General features: G+C 47.0%; 1 protein-coding gene and 1 long non-coding RNA gene across 2 annotated transcripts; one reads left to right on the top strand and one right to left on the bottom strand.

Moving 5' to 3' along the window:
* Positions 1 to 1,694: 1,694 nt before the first annotated feature.
* Positions 1,695 to 24,063, bottom strand: WNT9B (Wnt family member 9B). Its single transcript, XM_083407923.1, has 4 exons — positions 23,821 to 24,063; positions 8,163 to 8,419; positions 6,245 to 6,510; positions 1,695 to 4,384 (listed from the first exon to the last, which is right to left on the bottom strand). Exons 1-4 carry the CDS (start codon positions 23,931 to 23,933, stop codon positions 3,908 to 3,910), a joined length of 1,113 nt encoding a protein of 370 aa, XP_083264049.1. The 5' UTR covers positions 23,934 to 24,063; the 3' UTR covers positions 1,695 to 3,907.
* LOC310661703 lies at positions 23,071 to 25,551 on the top strand. Its single transcript, XR_014504082.1, has 2 exons — positions 23,071 to 23,424; positions 24,948 to 25,551. It is a non-coding gene; the product is annotated as an uncharacterized lncRNA (long non-coding RNA).
* The last annotated feature ends 1,233 nt before the right edge of the window (positions 25,552 to 26,784 follow it).

Raw genomic sequence — 26,784 nt, 5'->3', positions numbered from 1 at the left:
GGACAGAGCAACGGGAGCTCACCCCGTCGCTGGGATTCGAACCACCAACCTTCTGATCGGCAAGCCCAAGGGGCTCAGTGGTTTAGACCACAGCGCCACCCACGTCCCCTAGATAGCTCAGTACACATGGGAGACCCAAGGGTGCAAAGCAGGGCTGGTGAGGGTTGTGGCTTGAGAGGTCCATGACCCATAGAGATTCAAAGGGATTGATGAGAAGATATCTGAATACAGTGGTGCCCCGCAAGACGAATGCCTCGCAAGACGGAAAACCCGCTAGACGAAAGGGTTTTCCGTTTTGGAGGTGCTTCGCAGAACGAATTTCCTATGGGCTTGCTTCGCAAGACGAAAATGTCTTGCGAGTTCCTGCGATTTTTTTCCGCTCCCCACCCCCTTTTTCTAAGGCACTAAGCTGCTAATAGCCTTTTAGCAGCTAATCCGCCAATCCCTTAAGCCTTTAATAGCCGCTAAACCGCTAATAGCGCTAATCCGCTAATGGGGTTGCTTCGCAAGACGAAAAAACCGCTAGACGAAGAGACTCGCAGAACGGATTCTTTTCGTCTTGCGAGGCACCACTGTAGTTGTATAGGGAAGTTTTTAATGTTTGATGTTTTACTGTGTTTTTTATAATTTGTTGGAATCCTCCCAGAGTGGCTGGGGAAACCCAGTAAGATGGGTGGCATACAATTATTATTATTATTATTATTATTATTATTATTATTATTATTATTATTTGATCCTGGGCCTGAGGTTCCCCATCCCTTCAGCTGATCTTTAAGTACATTGGTCCTGCACTCAGATCTCACCTGTGGCTCCTAGAAGCTGTCAGCATGTGACAGTGGCCACATCCTGGGAACAGCTTCGACCGGCTGGCTAAATTGGGTGAGGGTAGCAAATGGGTCTCAACCCCTCTGTGACTCAGGGTCTTCCCCTGCATGAGAAGACAGGCTCCGGTGGATCGAGCAGACCTGACCAATAGTGGGTCCAATGGTCAAGAAGGCAGTTTCTGCATGTGATGTAGAGGGAAGACAGATGGGGCATGTCAACCTGGGAAGGTAGCCCATCTAGAAGAAGGAAAACTCTGGTCCTAAACCTCCGCTGCCTTGCGGGATATCTTCAGGAGAAGAAAAGGCTAAGGAGTAAACCCTACACAAATCTAAAGTGGAGTCCCTAAGATGGTTGGATGGCGCCTTGTACGCCTCCTTCCGGCAACTCCTGCAACCAAGCTGGTGCCAAATGTATTGCTCTGCTTTCCTTTGGACCACATCAGCAAGGCCAACAGGGGGTCTTGTCGTCTGGGCAGCCCAGGACCTCCAGACACACTGTCTAGTCTCGCAAGCCAGGAAGGTCACTTTGGTGCTGCTAACACAGCAGTCTGACTTCACCCCTGGAGGTACACTCCATTGTCTCTCGAGACAGATGGATGCCAACAACACCCATAGCTGTGCTGCTGACGTGTCGCTACTTCCTCTACATCACAGACAGGCCGCATAAACACCATGCATTTAAAGCACAAAGAATTCTGGGAACTGTAGTTTGTCAAGGGTGCTGGGGGAAACTATGATTCCCAGCAAGGGACCAGCTGAGAATATGACAAGAAGAGTTTGTGTAGGACTTTTAGTAAGCAGGGGATAAATTATTTCCCTCCATAGCATCAAGATCCAAGCTATCACAATTTTTTTAACCCGTTCTTGTTCAACAGTTCTCCTTTTATTCTCACAGCAATCCTAGGGGAGGTAAAGTTAACTGAAGGGGAATGGCTGGCATTAAGGTTTTGTGGCAGAGCAGGGAGGCTGAACCTTACTCTCTCAGGTCAGCCTGTGTGCAAGCAGGGACTGATGGGAATTGTAGTGCAGAACACCAGGAGGACACCAGATTGACAAAGGCTGCCATACACCTGTCCCACTCCCCCCCCCCCCCCCACAATATGGCCATCAAACTTTAATACTTTGCAGGGGTGGTGTAAGCCAGGCTCCCTTAGCCACAGCCCCCATTCCCCCCCCACGATATGGGGATAGCAATGATGGATTTTATTAGCATTGGAAGGATAATTTTAAATATATATAAATTCATGAACCTTTTAAAAAAAAAGTTACATAAGACCAAAACAAAACAAAAACTCCCATCTTTTTAGTTACCTCAGCAGCAACGTTACCGCCCAACCGCAGCTACACTAAAAGTAAAGATTTCTCTGTTGTTTTCTATGGGTAGTTATTACTTCTGCCTCAGGGAAGGCCAAAAAAAAACCCCCAGCATCAAGCTGAAGTAAAAACAGCATCAAACTGTCTCCCTCCTTCAGATACTGAGTGGGTCACTTTAGATTTTTGGTCCATTTTACTCCTTTGTTGCTGCGACATCACGTCAGGTTTAGCATCATGACACTAACGAAGATCACACAAGCCGCTACAGCCAAGTGACCAAAAAAAACACACCAGTATTGTGGGCAGCTGAGGCGAAGGGCTGTGAGGGCAATGAATGATGAACGGCATCTAAGCAATGCAATAAAACACTCTTTTTAAAAACACACACACACACCAAGAAAATCACATGAAAGAAAGCAAGTATGTTTGACCCAGGCTTACAGACAGACCTGTCATGGAAGCTGCCCAGTCCTTAGCCGCTTTAACTCTTTGCTCGTTTCACATAAAAACAAGTGGACCTGTCCATCTATCCTCGCCCGCAACAATAGTTCCACTGGAAATAGTGTCCACATTCCTAGGTTTGCCCCCCATCGTTGCCCAATAGATGATTCTATTTGCAAACTCAAGCTATGAGTTTTCTTCTTCTTCCCCCAAATCTTAGCTCTTCCAAAGCCTAACAAAATGGAGGCAGGTGCTGGCCTTCGTCCATTCGCACTTCCTGAATTCTCTGCTCCTCCTCTTTGTGCTCGGGTCCCTTAAGAACGCAGCACCTCATCTCTGCCTTCTCAGGTGTGAGGCCCCACAAGCCACCCCAAATTCACTGCAGGGCAGAACCAGAGACCATGCTTACCAGTGGGGTGCACATACCAGTTCCCCTTTGAGCAGGTCGTGTGGTGCCACGCAGGGTCAGGTCCAAATTTTGTTGGGGCACGACAAAGCACCTTCTCAAATGAGTCCTGGCAGCAACAGAAGTCTGAATCGAGCGCCGGCCGGCTAGGGGCAACCGTTTAGATTTATCACAATGACCTCAAGCGATGTTACGCCAGGCATTGTGGGAGCTTTAAATGGAGGCACTCAGCTGCTTCTCTAAAGGGGGATCGGGGTAGAAATCAGCAGTGGGCCCTGCTGGCGCGGCAGCCGCAGCTGCCTGAGGGTGCCATCGGCCAAAGCTGGCGCTGCGACTAAAGGCTGCAGCGCTACCCAGAAAGAGGCACATGGTTCAAAGAAAATGCTGCGTTGTGGCCGTGGAAAACCCATCCATTCACCCTCCTGGAAGCTCATCGAAACAGATCTTCCTGGGCTAGCTGCGACTCAAGACCCCTGCCTTAAAACCAGACCCTTGGAGCTTGCTCTAGAGAAGTTCTGGCAGCTTGGTCCGTGCTTTGCACAGCTCAGTGTCATTTGCCGTTTAGAAAATTTGGCTGGGGAAGACCCCTTGCGCAAGACCTCAGGCAACCACTCCCAGCCAAGAGTACTGAGCTAGGCTAGATGGACAGCACAAGGCAGCTCCTTAGATATCTTACGAGAATAGGTCCTTGACTATTTTCTTGGTGCCGGCCTTCCCAAAGCATAGGCAGTCCTGGAGATCGGCTGCTGGTCCACAGAACCGTAAAATCCAGGGCTGCAGAACTCCTGCAGCTTACAAGTCCCACCCCTTGCTAACTTCCATATCCGATGCAAAGGAGAGGACCGAGTCGAGCTGCCAGCCTTCCGTGCGGTCTGAGGAGGAGCAGGCCGGTCTCCCCGCAAGATCTGCCAGCGCCCGCGTCTCACTGCTTGCAGCTATAAACCACTTCTTCCTGCATGCACTGCTGGCATTCGACGTAGCAGCACCACTGCACCTGGCAATGGCAAGAGAAAGTCACCATGCGCGTCTGGATGTTGTAGCCCCGGCCGCAGCACATGCTGTCGCAGTTGGCCTCCCGGGAGCACGTCCTCCCGGCTGTGCCGACCGAGTACCGGCTGGGCCGGCAGAAGCTGGGGGAGTCCTCCATGTAAACCAGGTCGGTGGGGCGTGGGCCGGCGGGGACTTTGGGCAAGTGGCTGTGGGGCTGGGGGCTCGCCAGCTCCGACTGGCCCACCGCGTCGTTGGTGGCGCTGAAGACCTTGACGGCGGCGTCGTAGCGGAGCTTGAGGAGCTTCCCCGTCTCGTGGAAAGGCGACAGCTGCTTCCAGCAGGTCCGCACGGCGCACGAGCCAGAAACCCCGTGGCATTTGCACGTGGTCTTGAGGCCGTTCTTCACGGCCTGCGGGAGGGAGAGAAAGACAGGCATTTGCTGGGGTCGCGAGTGGAAAGCCAAAACACCGTGAGGGAATAAAGGGGGGAAATCCCGAGGCCACTGAACAGTTGCGCACTCTTTTGCAGTCGTACCTCGGTTCTCGAAAGCCTTGCGACTCGAACGTTTTGGCTCCCAAACTCCGCAAACCCAGAAGTAAGAAGTAACGTTTTTTGAACGTCCGACGTGGCTTCTGATTGGCTGTAGGAAGCTCTTGCAGCCAATCAGAAGCCGTGCTTCGGTTTTCGAATGTTTTCAGACGTTGAACGGACTTCCAGAATGGATTCTGTTTGAGAACCAAGGTACGACTGTATTTGTTTTTTTAAAAAATCTAGTTACAGTTGAACAGAAGTCCTCTTTATTTTTTCCATTTTTGTTATTACCTTTATTTCTTGTGTTCTCTCTTTATAATAATACAGTGGTACCTTGGGTTACATACACTTCAGGTTACATACGCTTCAGGTTACACACTCCGCTAACCCAGAAATAGTGCTTCAGGTTAAGAACTTTGCTTCAGGATAAGAACAGAAATCGTGCTCCGGCGGCGCAGCAGCGGCAGGAGGCCCCATTAGCTAAAGTGGTGCTTCAGGTTAAGAACAGTTTCAGGTTAAGAACAGACCTCCAGAACGAATTAAGTACTTAACCCAAGGTACCACTGTAATTTTATTGTTTGTACCCTCCCCCCTCCGGCTGGGTTGCCCTAGCCACTCTGGGTGGCTTCCAGAAGATATAAAAACAAAATAAAACCTTAGACGTTAATGTACACCCTAACTGTACAAAGCCCATGCTTCCCATTTTCTGGACCCTGCCCACCACTAGCGTGCGTCCCTTGAAAGGTTCCCCATGTGGTAAATATGGCCCTCACCGTGAAAAATGATTCCCCACCTCTGAGGCAGTGAGTTGGGACTCTCCAAAGAAAAGCTCTAGTGTCCCATTGCTTAATACACACTTGCGTCGTGCAACTGTGAAAAGGCACACAGCATGGAACATTAGTTCTCAGGGAGGGACAAAGATATGGCATCCCAGGGCCTAGCTTGGCTCTTGAGGTGCAGGCTGGAGATTGGGGATAACCAGGGACAATCCGCTTTTGCTACTCCTCTCTCTGTCTAGGCAAATTGTGTGGTTTGTGATAGGAATTTTGAGGTCTTAGATATATGTTAAATGTTCATAAGTGTACCAACCAAGCATATACATAGATCAGCACAGGAAGAACCATTTTGATTCCCAAACTGACCAAATGTTTTCTCTGCAAGGTCAAAGGAAAATGGAAAAGCCCCCCCATTGTCTTTTCCTTCACAAATCCTGTCTTAAGGGTATATCTGTGTTTGAATAGGGTGTGAGCCTGTGACCTGGCCCAGGAACTAAGTATTTATCATTACAAAAGACTGGCCAGGCTACCCAGGCAATCCAATCAAGTAACCTGCCAGACAGGATATAAACAACATTCAAATTTCTGCTTAGACCGCCTTTTTGTGATGTATGTATGATGTATCTGAGGGGTGGTCTTAGGTTACACCCCTTCTGTGATGTATATATGATGTTTCTGGGGGTGGGCTTGATCTACAGGGTGGCAATTTCAAAAGTCTTTATAAGGCCTTGCACGCCATTTTTCGGGGTTCCTCCTCTCTCCTGCGGGTGAGGGGAGCACCCTGTTGCAACAGATCAATAAAGATCAAGCTTACTAGCTGCTTTGCTTCTCAATATTCTCTGGTTGGCCTCTGTTATTCTCTCCTACCAACGGGGAACCTATGTAAGGACTCTATAGGGGCTCTTGGATACCCCATAAGGGAAAAGGGCATTTTTGTTTACAACAGATTCCTCTGTCCTCACCTTGATGCCCACGTTTGTGTTGTGGATGTCCACCTTGGCGCGCAGGTCTTTCCCCACCTTCTTCTGGCCCAGGAAGTTTTTCAGGAACCTCGTGCTGTACTTGAGGTTGTCTCCGCACACTCCCCACTGCCACGCCTTGCGGTTCTCCAAGTCCGGAGAGTCGTCGCAGGTGCAGCGCTCCATGCGCCCAGCGCTGCAGGCCCGCGCAAGGGAATGGGTCAGAGCTGCCGAGGACACCGCGTACAGGAAGGCCGTTTCCTTGAAACCTGAGGAAGCCAGGGAACCCAGAGAAAAGGAAGTAAGAAAGAGTAGGAAAGCCAGTGTGGAAGAATGGCACGGGTATCTGACTACGAACTGGAAAAAGGTAAAGGGTAAAGGGACCCCTGACCATTAGGTCCAGTCGTGTCCGACTCTGAGGTTGCGGCGCTCATCTCGCTTTATTGGCCAAGGGAGCTGGCGTACAGCTTCCGGGTCATGTGGCCAGCATGACTAAGCGGCTTCTGGCGAACCAGAGCAGCGCACGGAAACGCCGTTTACCTTCCCACTGGAGCGGTACCTATTTATCTACTTGCACTTTGATGTGCTTTCGAAATGCTAGGTGGGCAGGAGCAGGGACCGAGCAACGGGAGCTCACCCCGTCACGGGGATTCGAACCGCCGACCTTCTGGTCGGCAAGTCCTAGGCTCTGTGGTTTAACCCACAGCGCCACCCGCGTCCCAATACGAACTGGAAAACCCGAGTTCAAATCCTAAGGTAAAGGTAAAGGTACCCCTGCCCGTACGGGCCAGTCTTGCCAGACTCTAGGGTTGTGTGCTCATCTCACTCTATAGGCCAGGAGCCAGCGCTGTCCGCAGATACTTCCGGTTCACGTGGCCAGCGTGACGAAGCTGCTTCTGGCGAGCCAGCGCAGCACACGGAACGCCGATTACCTTCCCGCTGGTAAGCGGTCCCTATTTATCTACTTGCACCCGGAGGTGCTTTCGAACTACTAGGTTGGCAGGCACTGGGACCGAACGACGGGAGCGCACCCCGCCACGGGGATTCGAACCACCGACCATGCGATCGGCAAGTCCTAGGCACTGAGGTTTTACCCACAGCCCCACCCGCGTCCCACTGCTTGGCCACAAAGCTCACTGTGCGACCTTGGGCAAGCCTAACCTTAACGTACCTCGCAGGGTTTCTGTGAGGATTACATGAGGAGCAGGAGAGCCATACATGCCACACTAAAAGGCCTCGGCCCAGTATACCTGAAGGAGCGTCTCCATCCCCATCGTTCAGCCCAGACACTGAGGTCCAGCTCCGAGGGCCTTCTGGCAGTTCCCTCACTGCGAGAAGTAAGGTTACAAGGAACCAGGCAGAGGGCCTTCTCGGTAGTAGCACCCGCCCTGTGGAACGCCCTCCCATCAGATGTCAAGGAAATAAACAACTATCTGACTTTTAGAAGACATCTGAAGGCAACCCTGTTTGGGGAAGTTTTTAATGTTTAATTCTATTTTTAATATTCTGTTGGGAGCCGCTCGGAGTGGCTGGGGAAACCCAGCCAGATGGGTGGGATATAAATTACACACACACACATTATTATTATTATTATTATTATTATTATTATTATATCCTTGGAGCAAAAAGTAGGATAGAAATGCAATAAATAAGCAACTGTTTTTTAACAGCAGCAGGTAGCCTAGTTGCTCAGAGCAGCGAACAAGCCTGGCAAAGGTTTTCACAGGGGGTTCTACGTTATCACTTGATCAACTCTGGCCGTAAAAGTGTTCAGAAATGCAAACCTTAGAACCTCTACCCTAGTTTGCTTTTCTTTCTTCCATGATGGTGTTGGGGGGTGAGAAGGGGGAAGACCCAAATGGAGAAAGCCTAGATTTTTCTCCCAGTTTTCGGAAGCTGACCAACAAGCAAGCACTCATACCTCGTTTCAGAAGGTCGGCCCGTCCGTCCAGACTGCAATTCCAGCGCTCGTTGCGGAACTGATACTGGCACTCCACAACCCCGAGACGGATGGCATCCCGAAGGGTCTCGGCCAGGCCTGGCTCTCGGCGGCAAAGCCTTTTCTGCTTACGGGATAAGCAGAGCAGGTCGCATTGCTTCAAGTGAGCCTTCCAGTGGGCAGGGTTGTTCGAGGGCCCCAGCAGAGGAAACTGAGTTAGCGCTTCCTTCCCAGTCAGGCTGAAGGATAGAAGAAACAAGTTATGGCCTTAAACAGAGTAGAACCAGCAACAGCTATTTCCCTGCTGCAGATTAACATTGGCAAACCACCAATAATATACCCGTCCCTGGGATGTCTCCCAGGTGTGTACAGGTCTGGTTCACACATGCACGTAAGAAATCGAGTGGTTATCCGTTTGACGAATGGCAAGGGAATGTGTGAACCAATTCCACTGAAAATTACAGCAGGCCAAGATGAACTAGGAAAACTCTCTATGTAGTTATATGTGCAGTGCTCCCAAGATGCACACTGGCTCTAATATGCAGAAGAATGTATTATTATTATTATTATTATTATTATTATTATTATCAGCGCATTTTTGTGAATCTAAGTTTGGCCTCATTGAGGGGCAGTATTTCAATATGAGTAGGAAAATGAGAGCACCTCTAAACATTTTTATAGAAAAAAGCACTAATGATGATGATTGCAAGACTTGAATAGTATCCAGAATGAAATCCCAAAAGAAAGCCTTGACGGTATTTATGTAAGTGACTACAGCGGCAAGGATCCTCTATGCTGAGAAATGGAAGGAGGATAGAACGCCTTCCAAGGAAGAATGTTTGATGAAAATCTTGAAATATCCAGAGATGGCAAAATTGACGGCGCTGATAAAAGATACAAATTTAGAACCTTTTAAAGAGGACTGGAAACCTTTTCTAGTCTATATCAAAAGTTATTTCCCATGTATGAAGACCACAGCAGGGTTTGAAGTGTAAGAAAATAGCAGAATATATTAAGAAGCGTGCTTGAGAAGATGAAATTAGGTAAGATGGAACCTTAAAAGACAATTTTATGTAATTCAGGTTATAAACATCGATGTTGCGTAAGCGGGAAGTCACTAGTTTTCTTGAATCGGAATGTAATTGTCGAGTAACAAATTCACTTTCTACAGTGGTACCTCGCAAGACGAATGCCTCGCAAGACGAAAAACTCGCAAGACGAGTTTTTTGTTTTTTGAGTTGCTTCGCAAGACGAATTTCCCTATGGGCTTGCTTCGCAAGACAAAAACGTCTTGCGCCTTTTTCTTAAAACCGTCAATGCATTCCTATGGGAAACCGTCAATGCATTTCCTAGGGGAAACCGTGCTTTGCAAGACAAAAAATTCACAAGACGAAAAAACTCGCAGAACGAATTAATTTCGTCTTGCGAGGCACCACTGTATATGGAAAAAACAACCCTAAAATATGATTTAAAAATAAAAAGCTGAGCTTGAGGGCTTGTGAAGAACTAGTTAAAGGAAATGTTCAGTGTTAAGAGCTAGAGGAGGAAAAAATATAACCAAATTGCAACCCTCCAACTGACTCCCATGAGGTGGTACCTACATGGCTTGTTGAAGATGTATCTACAGGCCAAGAATCCCTAATGATATCATACAAAATATGGGTGGGACCCAAAACACCTAGGAACATAGGAAGTTACCTTATACAGAGTCTAGCTACGTATTGTCTACATTGATTGATAGCAGCTCTTTTCTGGATAGGATAGCCCAGAGCATGGCTAGACTCACATACGTCTTAAGTCAAATCAAGACAGGTCAACGTCAACACAGTATACATGGATGGAAGCTGCCAACCTCTGCAAGCAAAACACAATTGCTAGGGTTTTAAGCACAGCTTGGTTTAGGAACCAATCCCACAAGTTTTCTAGATAATAATAATATTGGTTTATTATTTCTACCCCGCCCATCTGGCTGAGTTTCCCCAGCCACTCTGGGCGGCTCCCAATCAAGTGTTAAAAACAGTACAGCGTTAAATATTAAAAGACACAAGCTTGTTAGCTTCAAATCCCTGTATGGCTTGGGACCAAGATACCTAAAGAATTTTCTTCTCCAATACAACCAGCCCCTCCACTAAGGCCAGCTGTGGAAGTTCTCCTGCATACTTGTTACACCTTTCTGGTAATTGGCAGGAATGTTAGAAAGCACCTTTTCCCCACGGCCTCACCTATGGAACTCCTTGCCACAAGATGTTGTTCCTACTCTTTGGCATCACACTACCGGTTTTGTCAGGCCTTTGGCCTCATTGCCAGTTGGCTTTTTTGCTGCCCCTTTCCTCCTTTGGTTGTTTTTCCTCGTAATTTTACTGGCTGCTGTGCTTGATATTTAATTGGTGTTATGAATAGCTTGTATCCTGTTGTTAGCTTCCTTGGGGAGTCTGGGACACGTCGTGAGTGATATATATAATAAATTGGCCTTCTTGGTATCTTCCCAGCCTTCGCTGCTTGTTAATATTGAACATCACCGACAAGTGTCATTTGAATCCGAACCAGGTATCTGTGACTGCACAAGTTTTACATTGTCCTAGTTGAGAGGAAGAAAGTATTTGGCCAACGAGACTGAAAAGTTAGGGAGGAAATATCAATTACTCACGCAGGACACCACTCCTTTAACACCAACAATGGAAATTATTGCAACAGCTCACCCAATAAAGTGAACACACATCTGCCAGCCGCTCCTTCCCTCAACCCCAAGGCTTTGCTTAATCTTAAACCTGCGCTGTCACCAATCTCATCGTTCTCACCCATTAAAGAGAACAACACCAACATACAGCCAGAACAATAACAACTGTGATCAGCAGCAAAACCCTGAGCCAAGCTATGAATAAAAAGATGTACGACCGGCCCTATAAATAAATTTCAAGAGTCTAAAATGAAACGCATAGCCTTCAGGTCTGCAAAATTTGTTCCTTTTCACTACAGGCTATTTTTTGCAATTAAAATCCCACCCACCCTGACCCCCAGCAAAGCTGCTTTGCCATCTGCAAAAGACAGTTCCCATATTTTATTCCCATAAGTGGGAAAGCAGCTTGGGAGCAGGGATTGAAAAACATGTGAGGGTGGGGGGAATGGTTGAAACGCACAAGCCCCCTGCATCATCATCATAATTTATTATTTATACCCCGCCCATCTGGCTGGGTTTCCCCAGCCACTCTGGGCGGCTTCCAACTAAGTATTAAAATACAGTGGTCTGTTAAACATTAAAAGCTTCCCTAAACAGGGCTGCCTTCAGATGTCTTCTAAAAGTCTAGTAGTTGTTCTTCTGTTTGATATCTGGCAGGAGGGCTGCCTTCAGATGTCCTTTAAAAGTCAGATAGTTGTTTATTTCCTTGACATCTGATGAGGGTGGGTGCCACTACCGAGAAGGCCCTCTACCTGGTTCCCTGCACCCTCACTTCTCGCAGTGAGGGAACGGCCAGAAGGCCCTTGGAGCTGGACCTCAGTGTCCGGGCTCAATGATGGAGGTGGAGGCGCTCCTTCAGGTATACTGGGCCGAGGCCGTTTAGGGCTTTAGCAGCAACACTTTGAATTGTGCCCGGAAATGTACTAGGAGCCAAAGCAGCTCTCTCAGGACTGGTGTTATATGGTCTCGGCAGCCGCTCCCAATCACCAGTCTAGCTGCCGCATTCTGGATTTATTGCAGTTTCCGCGTCACCTTCAAAGGCAGCCCCACATAGAGCGCATTTCAGTAGTCCAAGTGGGAGATAACTACAGCATGAACCACTCTGGTGAGACAGTCTGCGGGCAGGTAGGGTCTCAGCCTGCGAACCAGATGGAGCTGGTAGACAGCTGCCCTGGACACAGAATCTCTGATGCAATCAAGATCATGAACCATATTCCCCCCTTTTCACAATTAATTTTCCCCTGGGTTTGTCTTGGCAAGCAGGAAAAGCATGATCCCTTTATATTTCTCTCCCGATGTTCCCTTTAGTAGGGTAACTGGTGGTCGGCTGCTTCTTTTGCGATGCAAAAAGCCAATTCCCAAAGCTGGACCCGACACAACACAGCTTGTCCCTTGAAGATGCTGTGCGATAGAACCTGTGATCTATCAAGCATGCCTTTGCCATCATGCAGCCAAAAGGCCTCCAGCACTAGGAGAACAAGCCAACAGAGAGATACTTATCGCTTGCCCTCCCTCCACAACCCCGGCAGTGGAATGCTCCTACCGTCTCCGCTCTCCAGAACTCTTCTTCCGGCCGGTGGGCGGCGGCGGTTAATCATTAAACGAGTAAATTTCCAAACTACCAAATCAAGATGGTAGCAATTTCATGGAGATGTAAGCCCTAAGTCAGGGTGGCACCCTGATACAGCTGCAGTCCTTTTCCCTGCAACTCCATCCATCTCACTCCCAGGTTTCTATCAGTTAAGGAAGTAAAACAGGCGCCACCCCAAAATAAGACAGTTGTTTCTACACGCTTAGTGGACTCCAAGGACCCTGGAACAAGGCATCCAGACATCCTTCCCGGTCACTCATCTCTTTGTCTCTTTTACATCTGCAGGTGAGGCAGTGGAAGAGCTGGACCGGTGTCTTGCCTCGATAATGATGAGAGCCAACCAATTGAAACCCAATCCAGATAAGACTGAAGCACCGTTTGTGGGTGGTACCCTAGACTGGATCGCTGGGAGGCTGCCTGCTCTTGATGGGGTTACACTTCCTCTGAAGGAGCGGGTTCATAGCTTTGGGTTATCTAATCAAATACCTTTATTGGCACCACAGTACAGTGGTACTTCAGGTTACATACACTTCAGGTACATACACTTCAGGTTACAGACTCCACTAACCCAGAAATAGTGCTTCAGGTTAAGAACTTTGCGTACTTAACCCGAGGTACCACTGTATAATATATATATATACACACACACACACACACACACACACACACAAACATACCCCGCCCATCTGGCTGGGCTTCCGCAGCCACTCTGGACGGCTCCCAACAAAATATTAAAAGACAGTAATGCATCAAACATTAAAAGCTTCCCTAAACAGGGCTGCCTTCAGATGTCTTCTAAAAGTCTGGTAGTTGTTGTTCTCTTTGACATCTGGTGGGAGGGCGTTCCACAGGGCGGGTGCCACTACTGACAAGGCCCTCTTCCTGGTTCCCTGTAACTTCACGTCTTGCAGCGAGGGAACTGCCAGAAGGCCCTCGGCGCTGGACCTCAGTGTCCGGGCAGAACGATGGGGGTGGAGCTACTCCTTCAGGTATACTGGACTGAGGCCATTTAGGGCTTTCAAAGTCAGCACGAACACTTTGAATTGTGCTTGGAAACATACTGGGAGCCAATGTAGTATAAACATTTCAGGTCACTGGGACAATTGAAGGACAAGGGTGAATCTGTTGAGGGTCATAAGGTCACACTGTGATCGTGTGCACTTAGACATTCTGCTTTGCTCTGTCTGTTCCCCAAAAGGATAGTTCGTTGGGAACCCTTTTGGGTACAATTGTGGCTAAAAAGGAAGCTACCAAAACAGTAATATCTTTGTCCTGATCTGCCAGGAGAAACCTCATTTGACGACTTCTCTGAGTTATAGGCCCTACCTTTTGCTCAGCATCAGTTGGCGAGGTCTACTGTGTAGAGAGCAATCAAAGATAATGTGGTCCATTGAATCTGGTACTCCGTGGTTGCAGGCACACAAGACGGGCTTGATATGGAGCATGTGAGAATCTACCTTTGGTCACTGTAGACGGGAAGGCATTTAATCCCGCGAGCATAAAGGCTCTTTGATGGGAAGGTAGTAGTAGCTTGGGGTTGTTCCTGGATCCTTTGCTGTTACCTGAGACTCAGGTGGCCTCAATGGCACAGAGTGCCTTCCATCAGCTTTGGCTGGCGGGAAAGCCTGACTACTGTTGCCTATAACCCTGTTGGGGAGAGAGGGTTATTGGGTTGCTTTTGTTTTTATTAAGTATTTTGTGTTTTTATATTATGACTTTACGTTATAAACGCTGCTATAGGGCGGTATACAAATTTAATAAACAACAACAGAGAAGCAGAGCTGTCCGGCAAGGTGCCAACTCCATTATTTCGTTCCTGCCCCATGAACGCCATTGGTGACTGCCACCCACAATAATGGCTAAAATGCCAGAGCCTGTTGATGCTCCAAGGCCTCCGCACTGCCAGCGCATGATGGGAATATCAAGATCTGGTCTAAACCACAGAGCCTAGGGCTTGCCGATCAGAAGGTCAGCAGTTCAAATCCCCACGACAGGGTGAGCTCCCGTTGCTCGGTCCCAGCTCCTGCCAACCTAGCAGTTTGAAAGCACGTCAAAGTGCAAGTAGATAAATAGGTACCGCTCCAGCGGGAAGGTAAACAGCATTTCTGTGCACTGCTCTGGTTCACCAGAAGCGGCTTAGTCATGCTGGCCACATGGACTGTGGACAAATGCCGGCTCCCTCAGTCAGTAAAGAGAGATGAGCGCCGCAACCCCAGAGTCGTCCGCAACTGGACTTAATAGTCAGGGTCCCTTTACCTTTACCTACTTTGCAAGCTCAGCAAGTCAGACAGACAAGAGTGCTGGTCAGGATTAAAAGGCATCCTCATCACTCTTCTGGTACTGAGAACGCAACACAGGTGCCCAGAACTTCCTGCATCTGAGCATTGCAGGAGAAGAATGGACAAGGAGGGCAACCAAAATGGTCAAAGGCCTGGAAACGATGCCTTATGAGGAACGGCTAAGGGAGCTGGGCATGTTTAGCCTGGAGAAGAGGAGGTTAAGGGGTGATATGATAGCCATGTTCAAATATATAAAAGGATGTCATATAGAGGAGGGAGAAAGGTTGTTTTCTGCTGCTCCAGAGAAGCGGACACGGAGCAATGGATCCAAACTACAAGAAAGAAGATTCCACCTAAACATTAGGAAGAACTTCCTGACAGTAAGAGCTGTTCGACAGTGGAATTTGCTGCCAAGGAGTGTGGTGGAGTCTCCTTCTTTGGAGGTCTTTAAGCAGAGGCTTGACAACCATATGTCAGGAGTGCTCTGATGGTGTTTCCTGCTTGGCAGGGGGTTGGACTCGATGGCCCTTGTGGTCTCTTCCAACCCTATGATTCTATGATTCTAAGTTCACGGAAGATCACCTGCCGTTACTCAGTTTCCTGTTGTGGCTGAGAAACCCCTAATAAGAGTTCCACCCAAAAACGACAGTCTGAAGACTAACGCACCGTTTCTGACAAACAGCTGGGTGAAATGTTCCGAGAATTAAAGGCAGGCAGCTGTCGCAAGGCTGCTGCTCCCTTAAGTTGCTTAAACAACCAAAGGCAATAAGGCAGCTAAGGCAATAACCAATATTTGTTTTGTGTTAAGGAAATGATAGCTGGAAGGAAAAGGGAATATTGCCTCTTCTTGCTTAGTAGAAGTCCCGAGGAGTGTGTGTTTGTGTGTGTACACTTCCTGAAAGGAGAAAAATCCCATTTGGTATCCTGTCCATTCCAGGAATTTCCTTGCAATTAAAAGTGGCTTCTGACCCTGCTAGGGCCGCCCTCCCCACCCCACAAAAATTAAAAAACCAAACAAAGCAGGTGCTCCAACAGTATTGAGCAGAGTCTGTCAAATCTGGGAAGAGAAGCATCCAGACTCTGAAAAAACGCAACACGATGCCAACGCGCAGGCAGAGTCTAAAACTTAGCGCAAACTCCAGAGCACACTTTCATTGCTGGTGCTTGAGATTCGCCACAATCCAGAGATACTCTGCAGCTTCTTGAGAAACCCTCCTGTTTTGACACATTTCTCCGGTTTGACATCATCCCCGGAGGCACACGCCATTGTCTCTCAAGACAGATGGATGCCAACAACATGAGCACCGCCATGCTAACTGGAACTGATAGGAGTTGTGATCCAGTACAACTAGAGGGTGCCATGCTGGCAAAGACTGATGGGACTTGATGCTTCAAAGAGGAAAAAACAACAACATGCCAATCTAAGTGGCATGTGCTCTCAAGAACTGCCAGTCCCAGAATTCCAGTCTTCACTGGCAATCATAGACACGAGGACAACTGAGGACACTGAGAGCCAGCATTGTTGATAGGATTCACAGGTGAGTAAATTATAGAATCATGGAATTGTAGAGTTCGAAGGGACCCCGAGGGTCATCCAGCCCAACCCGCTGCAAAGTAAAAATCTCAGGCCACTAGTTTCCACAGAGAACAGGTAAACACGGACAAGAGAGCTCAGGAGTAAGGAGCAATGGGTGGTATTCAACAAGTTTTAGTCTAGTCGTTGGACTAGTCCACTGTTTCCCAAACTTGGGACTCCAGCTGCTTTTGGACTACAATTCCCATCATGCCTGACAACTGGTCTTGCTAGCTAGGGATGATGGGAGTTGTAGTCCAAAAGAAGCTGGAGACCCAAGTTTGGGAAACACTGGTCTAGTGCAACGATTTCAATGGTTCTGCTATGAGTAAAACGAAGTTACGTACCACCCAGTGCCTAAAGAGCCTGGTATTAGTGAGTATGCTGCAACGTGTGGTTGTAAATATGAACTTGGGCAGCCAGGAAAATAGGTTTAAACAAAAGGATTGACTGCGAATCCTCCAGTCTTCCAAAACATACATACAAGGAGTTTTTGGGGGGACGGGATGGGACCTAGGTTTACAAATCTGTACTAAGTCCAGGGAAATGATGCCCAGGCACTTCTACAGTTGTGCGGTACCTTTAAATGCAAAAGAAGCAGGTTTCATCAAGTTGAGCAAAGCCTCTTCTATCTCAGCTATGGATAGAACTCAACCTCTGAGCTTAAAAAGGAGGCGAGTTGTCAGGAGAAAGCTGCCTGCTTTTTTCACCAGCCTCTCTCCTCTCTTGTGTCTTTAAGCAGCAATTCAATTTGTGTAACGAGAGAGCAAGCGCTATCACTTTTCTCCAGGCCATCAAAAGGCTGTTTTATCTGCAAAAATTCTGGTTTGATGGGGGCCAGGCCAGTGTTTCTTTTATTTCTTTTTTATACCGCCCTTCATCCGAAGATCAGTTTAAATATAAAAACACAAAATTCTATAGCATAATAACAAACAGAAACAATAACCACTACCCCACACACATAGTTTAAAAGACGGCTTAATTAGCCAAAGGTTCATTATGCTAGGAGCAATTTGTACTTGTGTTAACAGCGTTTATGATGGCTCTGTTGGCTTTCAGGCACAACTCAAAAGCGCTAGGTCTGACCCAATACTTACTACAACACATCCTCATCTACAAACCATTGTGATTCTTGTGCATCACTTAACCCAGCACTAAGAGCTGGACCATAAAGAAGGCTGATCGCCGAAGAATGGATGCCTTTGAATTATGGTGCTGGAGGAGACTCTTGAGAGTCCCATGGACTGCAAGAAGATCAAACCTCTCCATTCTGAAGGAAATCAGCCCTGAGTGCTCACTGGAAGGACAGATCCTGAAGCTGAGGCTCCAATACTTTGGCCACCTCATGAGAAGAGAAGACTCCCTGGAAAAGACCCTGATGTTGGGAAAGATGGAGGGCACAAGGAGAAGGGGACGACAGAGGACGAGATGGTTGGATAGTGTTCTCGAAGCTACAAACATGGCCAAACTGCGGGAGGCAGTGGAAGACAGGAGTGCCTGGCATGCTCTGGTCCATGGGGTCACAAAGAGTCGGGCACGACTACACAACAAAACTTCAGATGCGGAAAAGGCTCCTCCTTGGCCCTACATGTTTATGTCCTCTTAAAATGGCAATGGCACCCACCTGAGAGGTGCCGAAACTTAGTTCCAGCTGAAAAAAAAAGGCCTGGTTATGAGGCTCCCTCTGCTGAACAGGCACTATGAAACCTAACATTTAGCACTTATCAAGTATTTCGCACAACAGCCCTTTTAAATGGCAGGCTAGTATTAATTGTCCCATATTGGAAGAGCACAGGTCTTGAACTTAGGGGGGCTTAGGCGATTAATTGCAGTGGAACCTCGGTTTTCGAGCATCTCGGAAGCCAAACAATTTGGAACCTGAACGCCGAAAACCCAGAATTGCTTCTGTTTTCAAATGTTTTTTTGGAAGTTGAACGGCCTCCGGGGAGTTTTCTTCTCCGCCCATCCCCCCCATTAACTTTGCGACCAGCCCATTCATCCTCGGTTTTCAAACTTTTCAGAAGCCAAACGGTCTTCTGGAATGGATTACGTTCGAAAACTGAGGTTCCACTGTATTGGATTTATGATTTGAAATTAGGGACTTGCCAACTCACGGGGGGGGGGGGGGGGCGTCTATCTTACACCCTACACCAATAGTTTGGGCCTGCCTTTGTAAGGATCAGCTTGAGAGCATTCGTTTTCCGCCTTTTTCTTTTTAAAAAGAATGTTATACAGTATATCTCTGTTTCCCAGTCTATGACTCTACACTGAAGTAAGGTAAAGGTAAAGGGACCCCTGACCGTTAGGTCCAGTCGTGACTGACTCTGGGGTTGCGGCGCTCATCTCTCTTTAATGGCTGAGGGAGCCGGCGTATGGCTGGTCATGTGGCCAGCATGACTAAGCCACTTCTGGCGAACCAGAGCAGCGCATGGAAACACCGTTTACCTTCCCGCAGGAGCGATACCTATTTATTATCTTTGACATACTTTCAAACTGCTAGGTTGAAATGGGAGCCATGGGAGCTCACCCCATGGCAGGGATTCGAACCGCCGACCTTCTGATCGCCAAGTCCTAGGCTCTGTGGTTTAACCCACACCGCCACCCGTGTCCCTTACACTGAAGTAGGCTATAATAAATTCCTGGCATGTGCTGCTCGCAGGATAAGAAAACACAGGATGCGAAAAGCACCCAAACAGAAGTATTTCATCCATTTGGTCTTAAAATGGATGGCCAGCTATATTCCTGGGCTTCTGATTAAGAAAGTGCATATCGCGACCCACCCTCACTGTGCATCTAAGGATGAGGGTTATTCAGTTGTACCCGTGGAACTTTGCAACTTGTTTCCAAGCTTGCTTTTCACTCTGGGGTGCATCTTACGGTACCACATGCTTGCAAAAAGTTCAGATGCTCAAGCTTGCCCAGGAATCACAAAACCTTTCTCCTGAAGAATCCTCGGTATGTGGAGGCAGAGTGGAGCCACTCGCCTGTGAGGAAAAGGCACTTTGCACAAACTCAGGAGCACTCTTATCACTTCCCACAGCCAAAACAAGTTCCTTGTACAGTGGTAAGGTAAAAAGGTAAAGGGACCCCTGACCATTCGCCCAGTTGTGGACGAATCTGGGGTTGCAGCGCTCATCTCGCTTTATTGGCCAAGGGAGCCGGCGTACAGCTTCCGGGTCATGTGGCCAGCATGACTAAGCTGCTTCTGGCGAACCAGAGCAGCGCACAGAAACGCAGTTTACCTTCCCGCCGGGAAACCCGCACTTTTGACGTGCTTTCGAACTGCTAGGTTGGCAGGAGCAGGGACCGAACAATGGGAGCTCACCCCGTTGTGGGGATTCGAACCGCCAACCTTCTGATCGGCAAGTCCTAGGCTCTGTGGTTTAACCCACAGCGCCACCCGCGTCCCTTTGTACAGTGGTACCTCAGGTTAAGAACTTATTTCGTTCCAGAGGTCCATTCTTAACCTGAAACTGTTCTTAACCTGAAACACCACTTTAGCTAATGGGGCCTCCTGCTGCCGCCGGAGCACAATTTCTGTTCTCATCCTGAAGAAAAGTTCTTAATCCGAGGTACTATTTCTGGGCTAGCAGAGTCTATAACCTGACGCGTCTGTAACCTGAAGCGTATGTAACCCGAGGTACCACTGTATAAGGAATGCAGATGACCCTTGTACATGCATATGGAATCCACCTCAAAATTTTGAACTTTTGAAATTCAAGATTTCACATTCTTAGTGTTTTCCCAACTTTGTACAGTACATCTTTCTCAGAAATCTGATTGACAAGTTGTTGTTTTTTCTGGTTCAGCCCCAGGGGTGCCAAGTTTGAAACTCAGAATTTTGTATATTTACTCACAGAAATAAGAAGCAATGAGTATTATCGTATTTTTCGCTCTATAAGACGCATCAGACCACAAGACGCACCTAGTTTTTGGAGGAGGAAAACAATAAAAAAAAATATTCTGAATCTCAGAAGCCAGAACAGCAAGAGGGATCGCTGTGCAGTGAAAGCAGCAATCCCTCTTGCTGTTCTGGCTTCTGGGATAGCTGCACAGCCTGCATTCACTCCATAAGATGCACACACATTTCCCCTTACTTTTTAGGAGGGAAAAAGTGAGTCTTATAGAGCAAAAAATACGGTATTTAAAGTGTGCATAGGGTTGCAGTCTTAGATTCAGTATTTCCCCTAAGGCTGCACTTATCCAGGCGTAACACAGAAGCCAGCCCCAATGAATGGCTCACACAGCATGTGTCTATTTGAATCATTTTTAAGGCCTTCTTACAAATGAAGAATGAGACTATTCTAATTATATTTGGTGTTATTTCCAGAGCTCCCTCGTTCTGTTTGGGGGAGAGGGGAAGAACTGATGTACTAATCTAACCTGATGTAGAAGTTGACTGTTCAAAATTCAGACTGCAAAAGGGGAAGCTTGATATCTTTTTCGCAATGGAAGAAACAACATTTCGGAGAAGAGTCGGTGGAAGAAGATTGGAAAAAATTTAAAGTATATTTACAGAAATACAGTGGTGCCCCGCAAGACAAATGCCTCGCAAGACGGAAAACCCGCTAGACGAAAGGGTTTTCCGTTTTCAGAGGTGCTTTGCAGGACGAATTTCTCTATGGGCTTGCTTCGCAAGACGAAAATGTCTTGCGATTCTTGAGGGGTTTTTTCGCTCCCCACCCCCTTTTTCTAAGGCGCTAAGCTGCAAATAGCCTTTTAGCAGCTAAACTGCTAATCCCTTAAGCCTTTAATAGCCGCTAATAGCCGCTAAACCGCTAATAGCGCTAATCCGCTAATAGGGTTGCTTCGCAAGACGAAAAAACCGCTAGACGAAGAGACTCACGGAACGGATTAATTTTGTCTTGCGAGGCACCACTGTACTGCAAAATTAATGAATGTTAGAAGAATGCTGGAATGAAGTTACATGGTTTTAGCAGAAATGTTATAAAGAATTAAGTAAAAACTGATTGTTAATGGGCTAAAGTGGAAAATTTAAAGTTAGATTGTGTTAGACAAATTATAGAACAAAAAAAGATTGAGAAAGATGGAAAGGATTTGCTGAAATAGCTAAATTGAACTAGAATACAAAAAAGGGAGGTGTGAGGAGGTCGATGAAACAAGTAAATGAAAGGCAAAGAAATGGAAATTGGATGTGTTTTTTTAAAATGTTTTTGTTTTTCTTGTTTTGATGTATTGTTTTTTTTGTTTTCCTTTTTATCTTTGATGTACTGTTTGTTAAATTCTTTATTGTTTTTTCTTTTTTTCTTTTTGTAACTATTAAATTTCTAATAAATATTATTATAAAAAAAAGGAAGAAACAACATTTCAAGCAGAGGTGCAACCTCAGAACTGAAAGGTAATACATATAGAATAATAAGATCAGCAAAAATAATATTGTGATCCACCATTATATTAAAAAAAATAGCCCGCAGTGGAGACCATTTCTTTCTTTATCAAAACACAGCAACACTTGCATTTGCCAGTGCAGAGTTAAGAACTTAGTTTTGCAAAATGGAAGCTTGCGTTTTGAGAATCCAAAACTTGCATGTAAAGCAAAAAGAGAGAAACGAAACAAGAACCCCACACGTTGTCATCGAGAAGGGTTCGATATACACTGTTTATCGCCTCGGAATATTGGCATGTTGACAGCACAATCCCATGGATGTTACTCTTAAGACAGTATTGCCAAGTTAAGTGGAGCTCAGTGTCAAATATGTGTGCGACTATAAGTTTTCCGTTTCAAGAGCTGGAACTCACATGCTTTTCACCCCAAAGCGGGAGAGTCATTTGATACTTCAAACACACAAATATGCACCCTTGAAATCCAAGTCTTAAGAAACCCAGATTTTCACACAACTGCGTTTCAAGACAGAGGCACGCACACACATGTCCATCCCTCAGTTTTGCACCCGTTCCAGTACAAACCCAGATGTTGTAAAACAGCCTCCATGTGATCCTTGTGTTTACTGGAAAGACCAGGGAAGGATAAGCAGGTGAAGAACTCTTTGTGGATTAAGAGACATAAAATATGCAATTGATTGCAAGATGACGCATGGAACTGCTTTGAAATGGGGCATTTCCCTTCTTAAACAAGACCATAGGGCTCCTGTTTACATACAGAGAATAATAATGAGACCCTTAATCTAAGGGTCATGGGTTCAAATCCCACGTTGGGCAAAAGATTCCTGAATTACAGGGGGCTGGGCTGGATGACCTTTGTGGTTCCCTTCCAACTGCATAATTCTATGATGAATATAATGAAGACATTTGTTCCCCCCCCCCACAGGTCAACCTGCATATTACGCCCCAAGCACAGCAGAACAAACTCACCCATACTTCAGCTAGCAAGAGTTATGGATAAAGCTCTTTTTTTAAAAAAAAAGAAATAAACAGAGACAAGCGAACTCCAGAATATGTATGTCAGTCATACAAACCCTAAAGATCACCAGGTTGAATGCAAGCGGTTTCAAATTCAGACAAAAATGGAGAAAGGAAAGATCGGGATATCAACCTCTGTGCAAAAACAGTTACATTCACACATACATGCACGAAAACATCACCTGCATTGAAAACTCCAGTCTTGAATATTTACACTGATAGATCTCTTCCCACCCCCAAATTGTTGTTGTGCAAAGCAACATCACTTTTCTATCAACTGCTCCGATGCATTTTGCAGATGAAATAGATTTCTGCTGGTAGAGATCTGCTGCTACAAGCGGAAACTCAAGCTCACTAAACAGCGGCAGGAGGGGGGGGGGAGAATCTCATTCTGCAACACCCCTAAAATACATGCAGGACCCAGGAGGCTGGACCCTTCAATGCTCCCACATTTCCCCAGCGCATGTGCACGAGCCAGTGTCTCAACTATGTGCAACAACCTAGCAGCTGGTGTGCAGCAGGATCCCGGATTCTGCGGGGCTGGCTTGAAGTGTGTTTAGGATCGCAGCCAGGTCGCGAAGCTGTAATCCACAAGGCAAATTAACCCCGCAGATTGGCTAACCGAAGAAAAACAAGATGCAAAGTGAAGAAGAGGAGCGCGTGAACTTTGAAAAGCAGGGCGGGGAAGTGAAGAAAAGTCGAAAGCTAAGGGAGGAAACGGAAAGCAAAACGAGAAGGAAAAGGTAGAATTTGCGCACAAGAATGGAAGGCACTTCAAAACAGAAGAGCCGGGATCGCACACAAAAAAAAAAAAAGGGAAAGAGACTAATAATTGTATAGTTGATGTAAAAATATGCAGGGATTTATGTATGCAAAATGAGCCACGGAAAGAGAATAAGTCATTGATATTTTAAGGTTGTTTAAATGCATGTTTCAAAACGCAAAACAGAAAATAATAATATAAAATTATACAACAAAAAAGAGAAACTACAGACAAAAAAAGGAGTGTAAGTGCAAAAAAGGGAAGGGAAATCTCACCAAAAAATTGGGGAAGGGAAAATGTCAGGGAAATTGCATGCGGAAAGTCTGAGCAAGCCCGATCGCGCAAAAGGGGGGGGGGGGAGCGAAGCGCCGCTGACCCGAAATAGGCGTCCACCTGCAGGAGCAGCAGGCAGCAAGCGGCCGCGGCGACCGAGACGCGCAGGGGCGGCGGCGGCGGCAGCAGCAGCAGAGGCTTCTCCGGCGGGCGCATGTTGCCGGCCGCTGCTCCTGCGTCGCGATCCTCCGCCGTCTCCCGGGCTCGGCATGGCGCTGCGCAATCGGCGCCCGGGCGCCTCGGCAGCCCGTTAAAAAGGGCACCTGGCGGGGCGGGAGGGGCGCGCCCTCCCTCGGCCCCGCCCCCAGCGGGTAGGTGAGAGGCAAAGAGCCGCCCGGGGTGGGATGGGGTGCGGGGCGGAGACCTCGCCAGAGGCGCCCCGGAGATCCTGGGACTCGCCCTCGCGTCCAGGGAAGGAAGGAGAACGTCGAAGGGAAGCGCGGGAAGGGCGCACCTGACCATGTGCAGAGTGCGCTCTCTTCTGGCGCCTACCCTCTTCAGCATCATGCTGAAGAATCAATGCCGGATTTACGTATAAACTAAACAAACTACAGTGGTACCTCGGGTTAAGGACTTAATTCGTTCCGGAGGTCCGTTCTTAACCTGAAACTGTTCTTAACCTGAAACACCACTTTAGCTAATGGGGCCTCCTGCTGCTGCCGCTGCGCCGCCGGAGCACAATTTCTGTTCTCATCCAGAAGCAAAGTTCTTAACCTGAAGCAGTATTTCTGGGTTAGCAGAATCTGTAACCTGAAGCGTATGTAACCTGAGGTACCACTGTATAGCTTAGGGCCCCCAAAAAATTAAAGGAAAAAAACTGGATGTATATTTCGAAAATACAGTCATACCTCGGGTTGAAGGTGCTTCAGGTTGAGCGCGTTCAAGTTGCGCTCCGCGGCAACCCAGAAGTAACGGAGCACGTTACTTCCGGGTTTTGCCACATGCGCAGGCGCTCAAAATGATGTCGCGCGCATGCGCAGAAGCGGCGAAAAGCAACACGCACGTGCGCTGACGTGCCGTCGCTGGTTACGTTTGCTTCTAGATCCGAACAGGGCTCCAGAACGGATCCCGTTTGCATCTAGAGGTACCACTGTATAAGATAAAAAACAAATAAAATAAAGCCTACATAGAGTAACAGTGTTTTGTGTTGTGTCGATTCCTGTGATGTAGGTAATGGGCCCCGCCTGCTCCCTAAAATATCACTGGAAGATGTTGGGCTTTTTGGCGCTAGCCGACCTGACTGGAAGGATCCGCGACCAGAAAGAAGAGGAATATCAAGCAGATTGGGATAAATTTAAGGATTATTTAAATCAATACGTAATATAAATAATTAGAAGTCATTTGAAAGTACCAAATAGGCCTAGGATTAAATGAGGATGCGATTGTGAGTAACTTAGATTTAGAATAGTAGGAAATGAGAATAAGGTAGTTAATTGCTGGAATTAATTTTAGTTAAGAATGTTACTGGAGAGCTGTTACCTGCAGATATAATGAAATTCAAAAGGGAGGGATCTGAGGAGGTCAATTAACAATGTAAGAGAAATTGGGTTTTTTTCTTTAAGAGATAGGTGTTTAAGATCCCATTTTGGCTTTTGTTTTTGTTCAACATTGTATTGTGTTTTCTTTGTGTGTATTCTTTTCTTTTTTCTATGTCATATTTGTTATAACTGTGGGAAATTTATTTTTAAAAAATTGGGGGGGGGGATAAAATCACTGATTTGCTCATTTCTATATATAGGGTGCCTGCATTCTGCATGGACTGGTTGCATGGCAACATGTGCCAATGGCTTTAGATACCTATTAGGTCCAGAAATTACCATATAGCATATATTCAACACAAAAAACAGCGACAATTTGTTGCTGACAAAGGACAGCTGGACATATAAAGAGCCTTGTTACCTTCCGTAGCTTAGGGCCTCTTCAAACCTAAATCTGGCCCTGGGAGGGAGGGATATGTTTTCTGCTTTGCAGAAGTTATATTCCCCACGCTGATTCCCATGCACATTTTGGGATCGTGGCCCTGAAAAGGCACTTTTTTCGGGGGGGGGGGCGAGATTTCATTGTGAAATTGCGCAAGGTTACAGCAACCAAAATGGCCGCCGTTCTCTCGTGGAAAAATAGGGTGTCCCATTTTTCCCTGGGATGCTTGCAGAGTATTGAGCCCCCATATGCACTATACATTTAAAGCATCATCATTTAAAGCACTTTAAACAGTTACGGTTTCCCCCAAAATGGGTTTAACAGTTAATCTTTCTTTCCAGGGAACTCTGGGAATTGTAGCTCTGTGAGGGGACTGGGGGTCTCCTAGCAACTCTCAGCACCCGTAACAAACTGCAGTTCCCGGGACTCTTTCAGGGGAAGCCATGACTGCTTAAAATATGATACTTATTTATATGTGTAGTGCACCCTAATGGTAGCCAAGAGAGGGATACTGATGAATTGGAAGAACAGATATACGATGCCCCTTAATTAGTGGCTTGACAACAGGACATCATCGGCAATATATGAACAGACAGTTTATAGATGCAGACTTTGGATAAATGCAATGATATTTGGAATGAGTTTACAGAGGATATATTAGGTTATTGACAATTGTATGTGTATTAGAATAAGAATATACATACCTGTATAGTAATGTAGAGGGGCGCGGGTAGTGCTGTGGGTTAAACCACAGCTCCCGCTGCTCAGTCCCTGCTCCTGCCAACCTAGCAATTCAAAAGCACATCAAAGTGCAAGTAGATAAATAGGTACCGCTCTGGTGGGATGGTAAACGGCGTTTCCCTGCGCTACTCTGGTTCGCCAGAAGCGGCTTAGTCATGCTGGCCACATGACCCGGAAGCTGTATGCCGGCTCGCTCGGCCAGTAAAGCGAGATGAGCACCGCAATCCCAGAGTCGGCCACAACTGGACCTAATGGTCAGGGGTCCCTTTACCTTTATATTAATGTATGGTAATGTAACTGTCTTTTTTCTTTTTTTATTCTCATTCATTTCTTCCTTTCTTTTCTC

This window comes from Podarcis tiliguerta (genome assembly GCF_965153285.1).
Source record: "Podarcis tiliguerta genome assembly, chromosome: 13".
NCBI lineage: Eukaryota > Metazoa > Chordata > Lepidosauria > Squamata > Lacertidae > Podarcis > Podarcis tiliguerta.
Note: the sequence above shows the minus strand (reverse complement) of the source record. Positions and strands in the feature narration are given on the sequence as shown.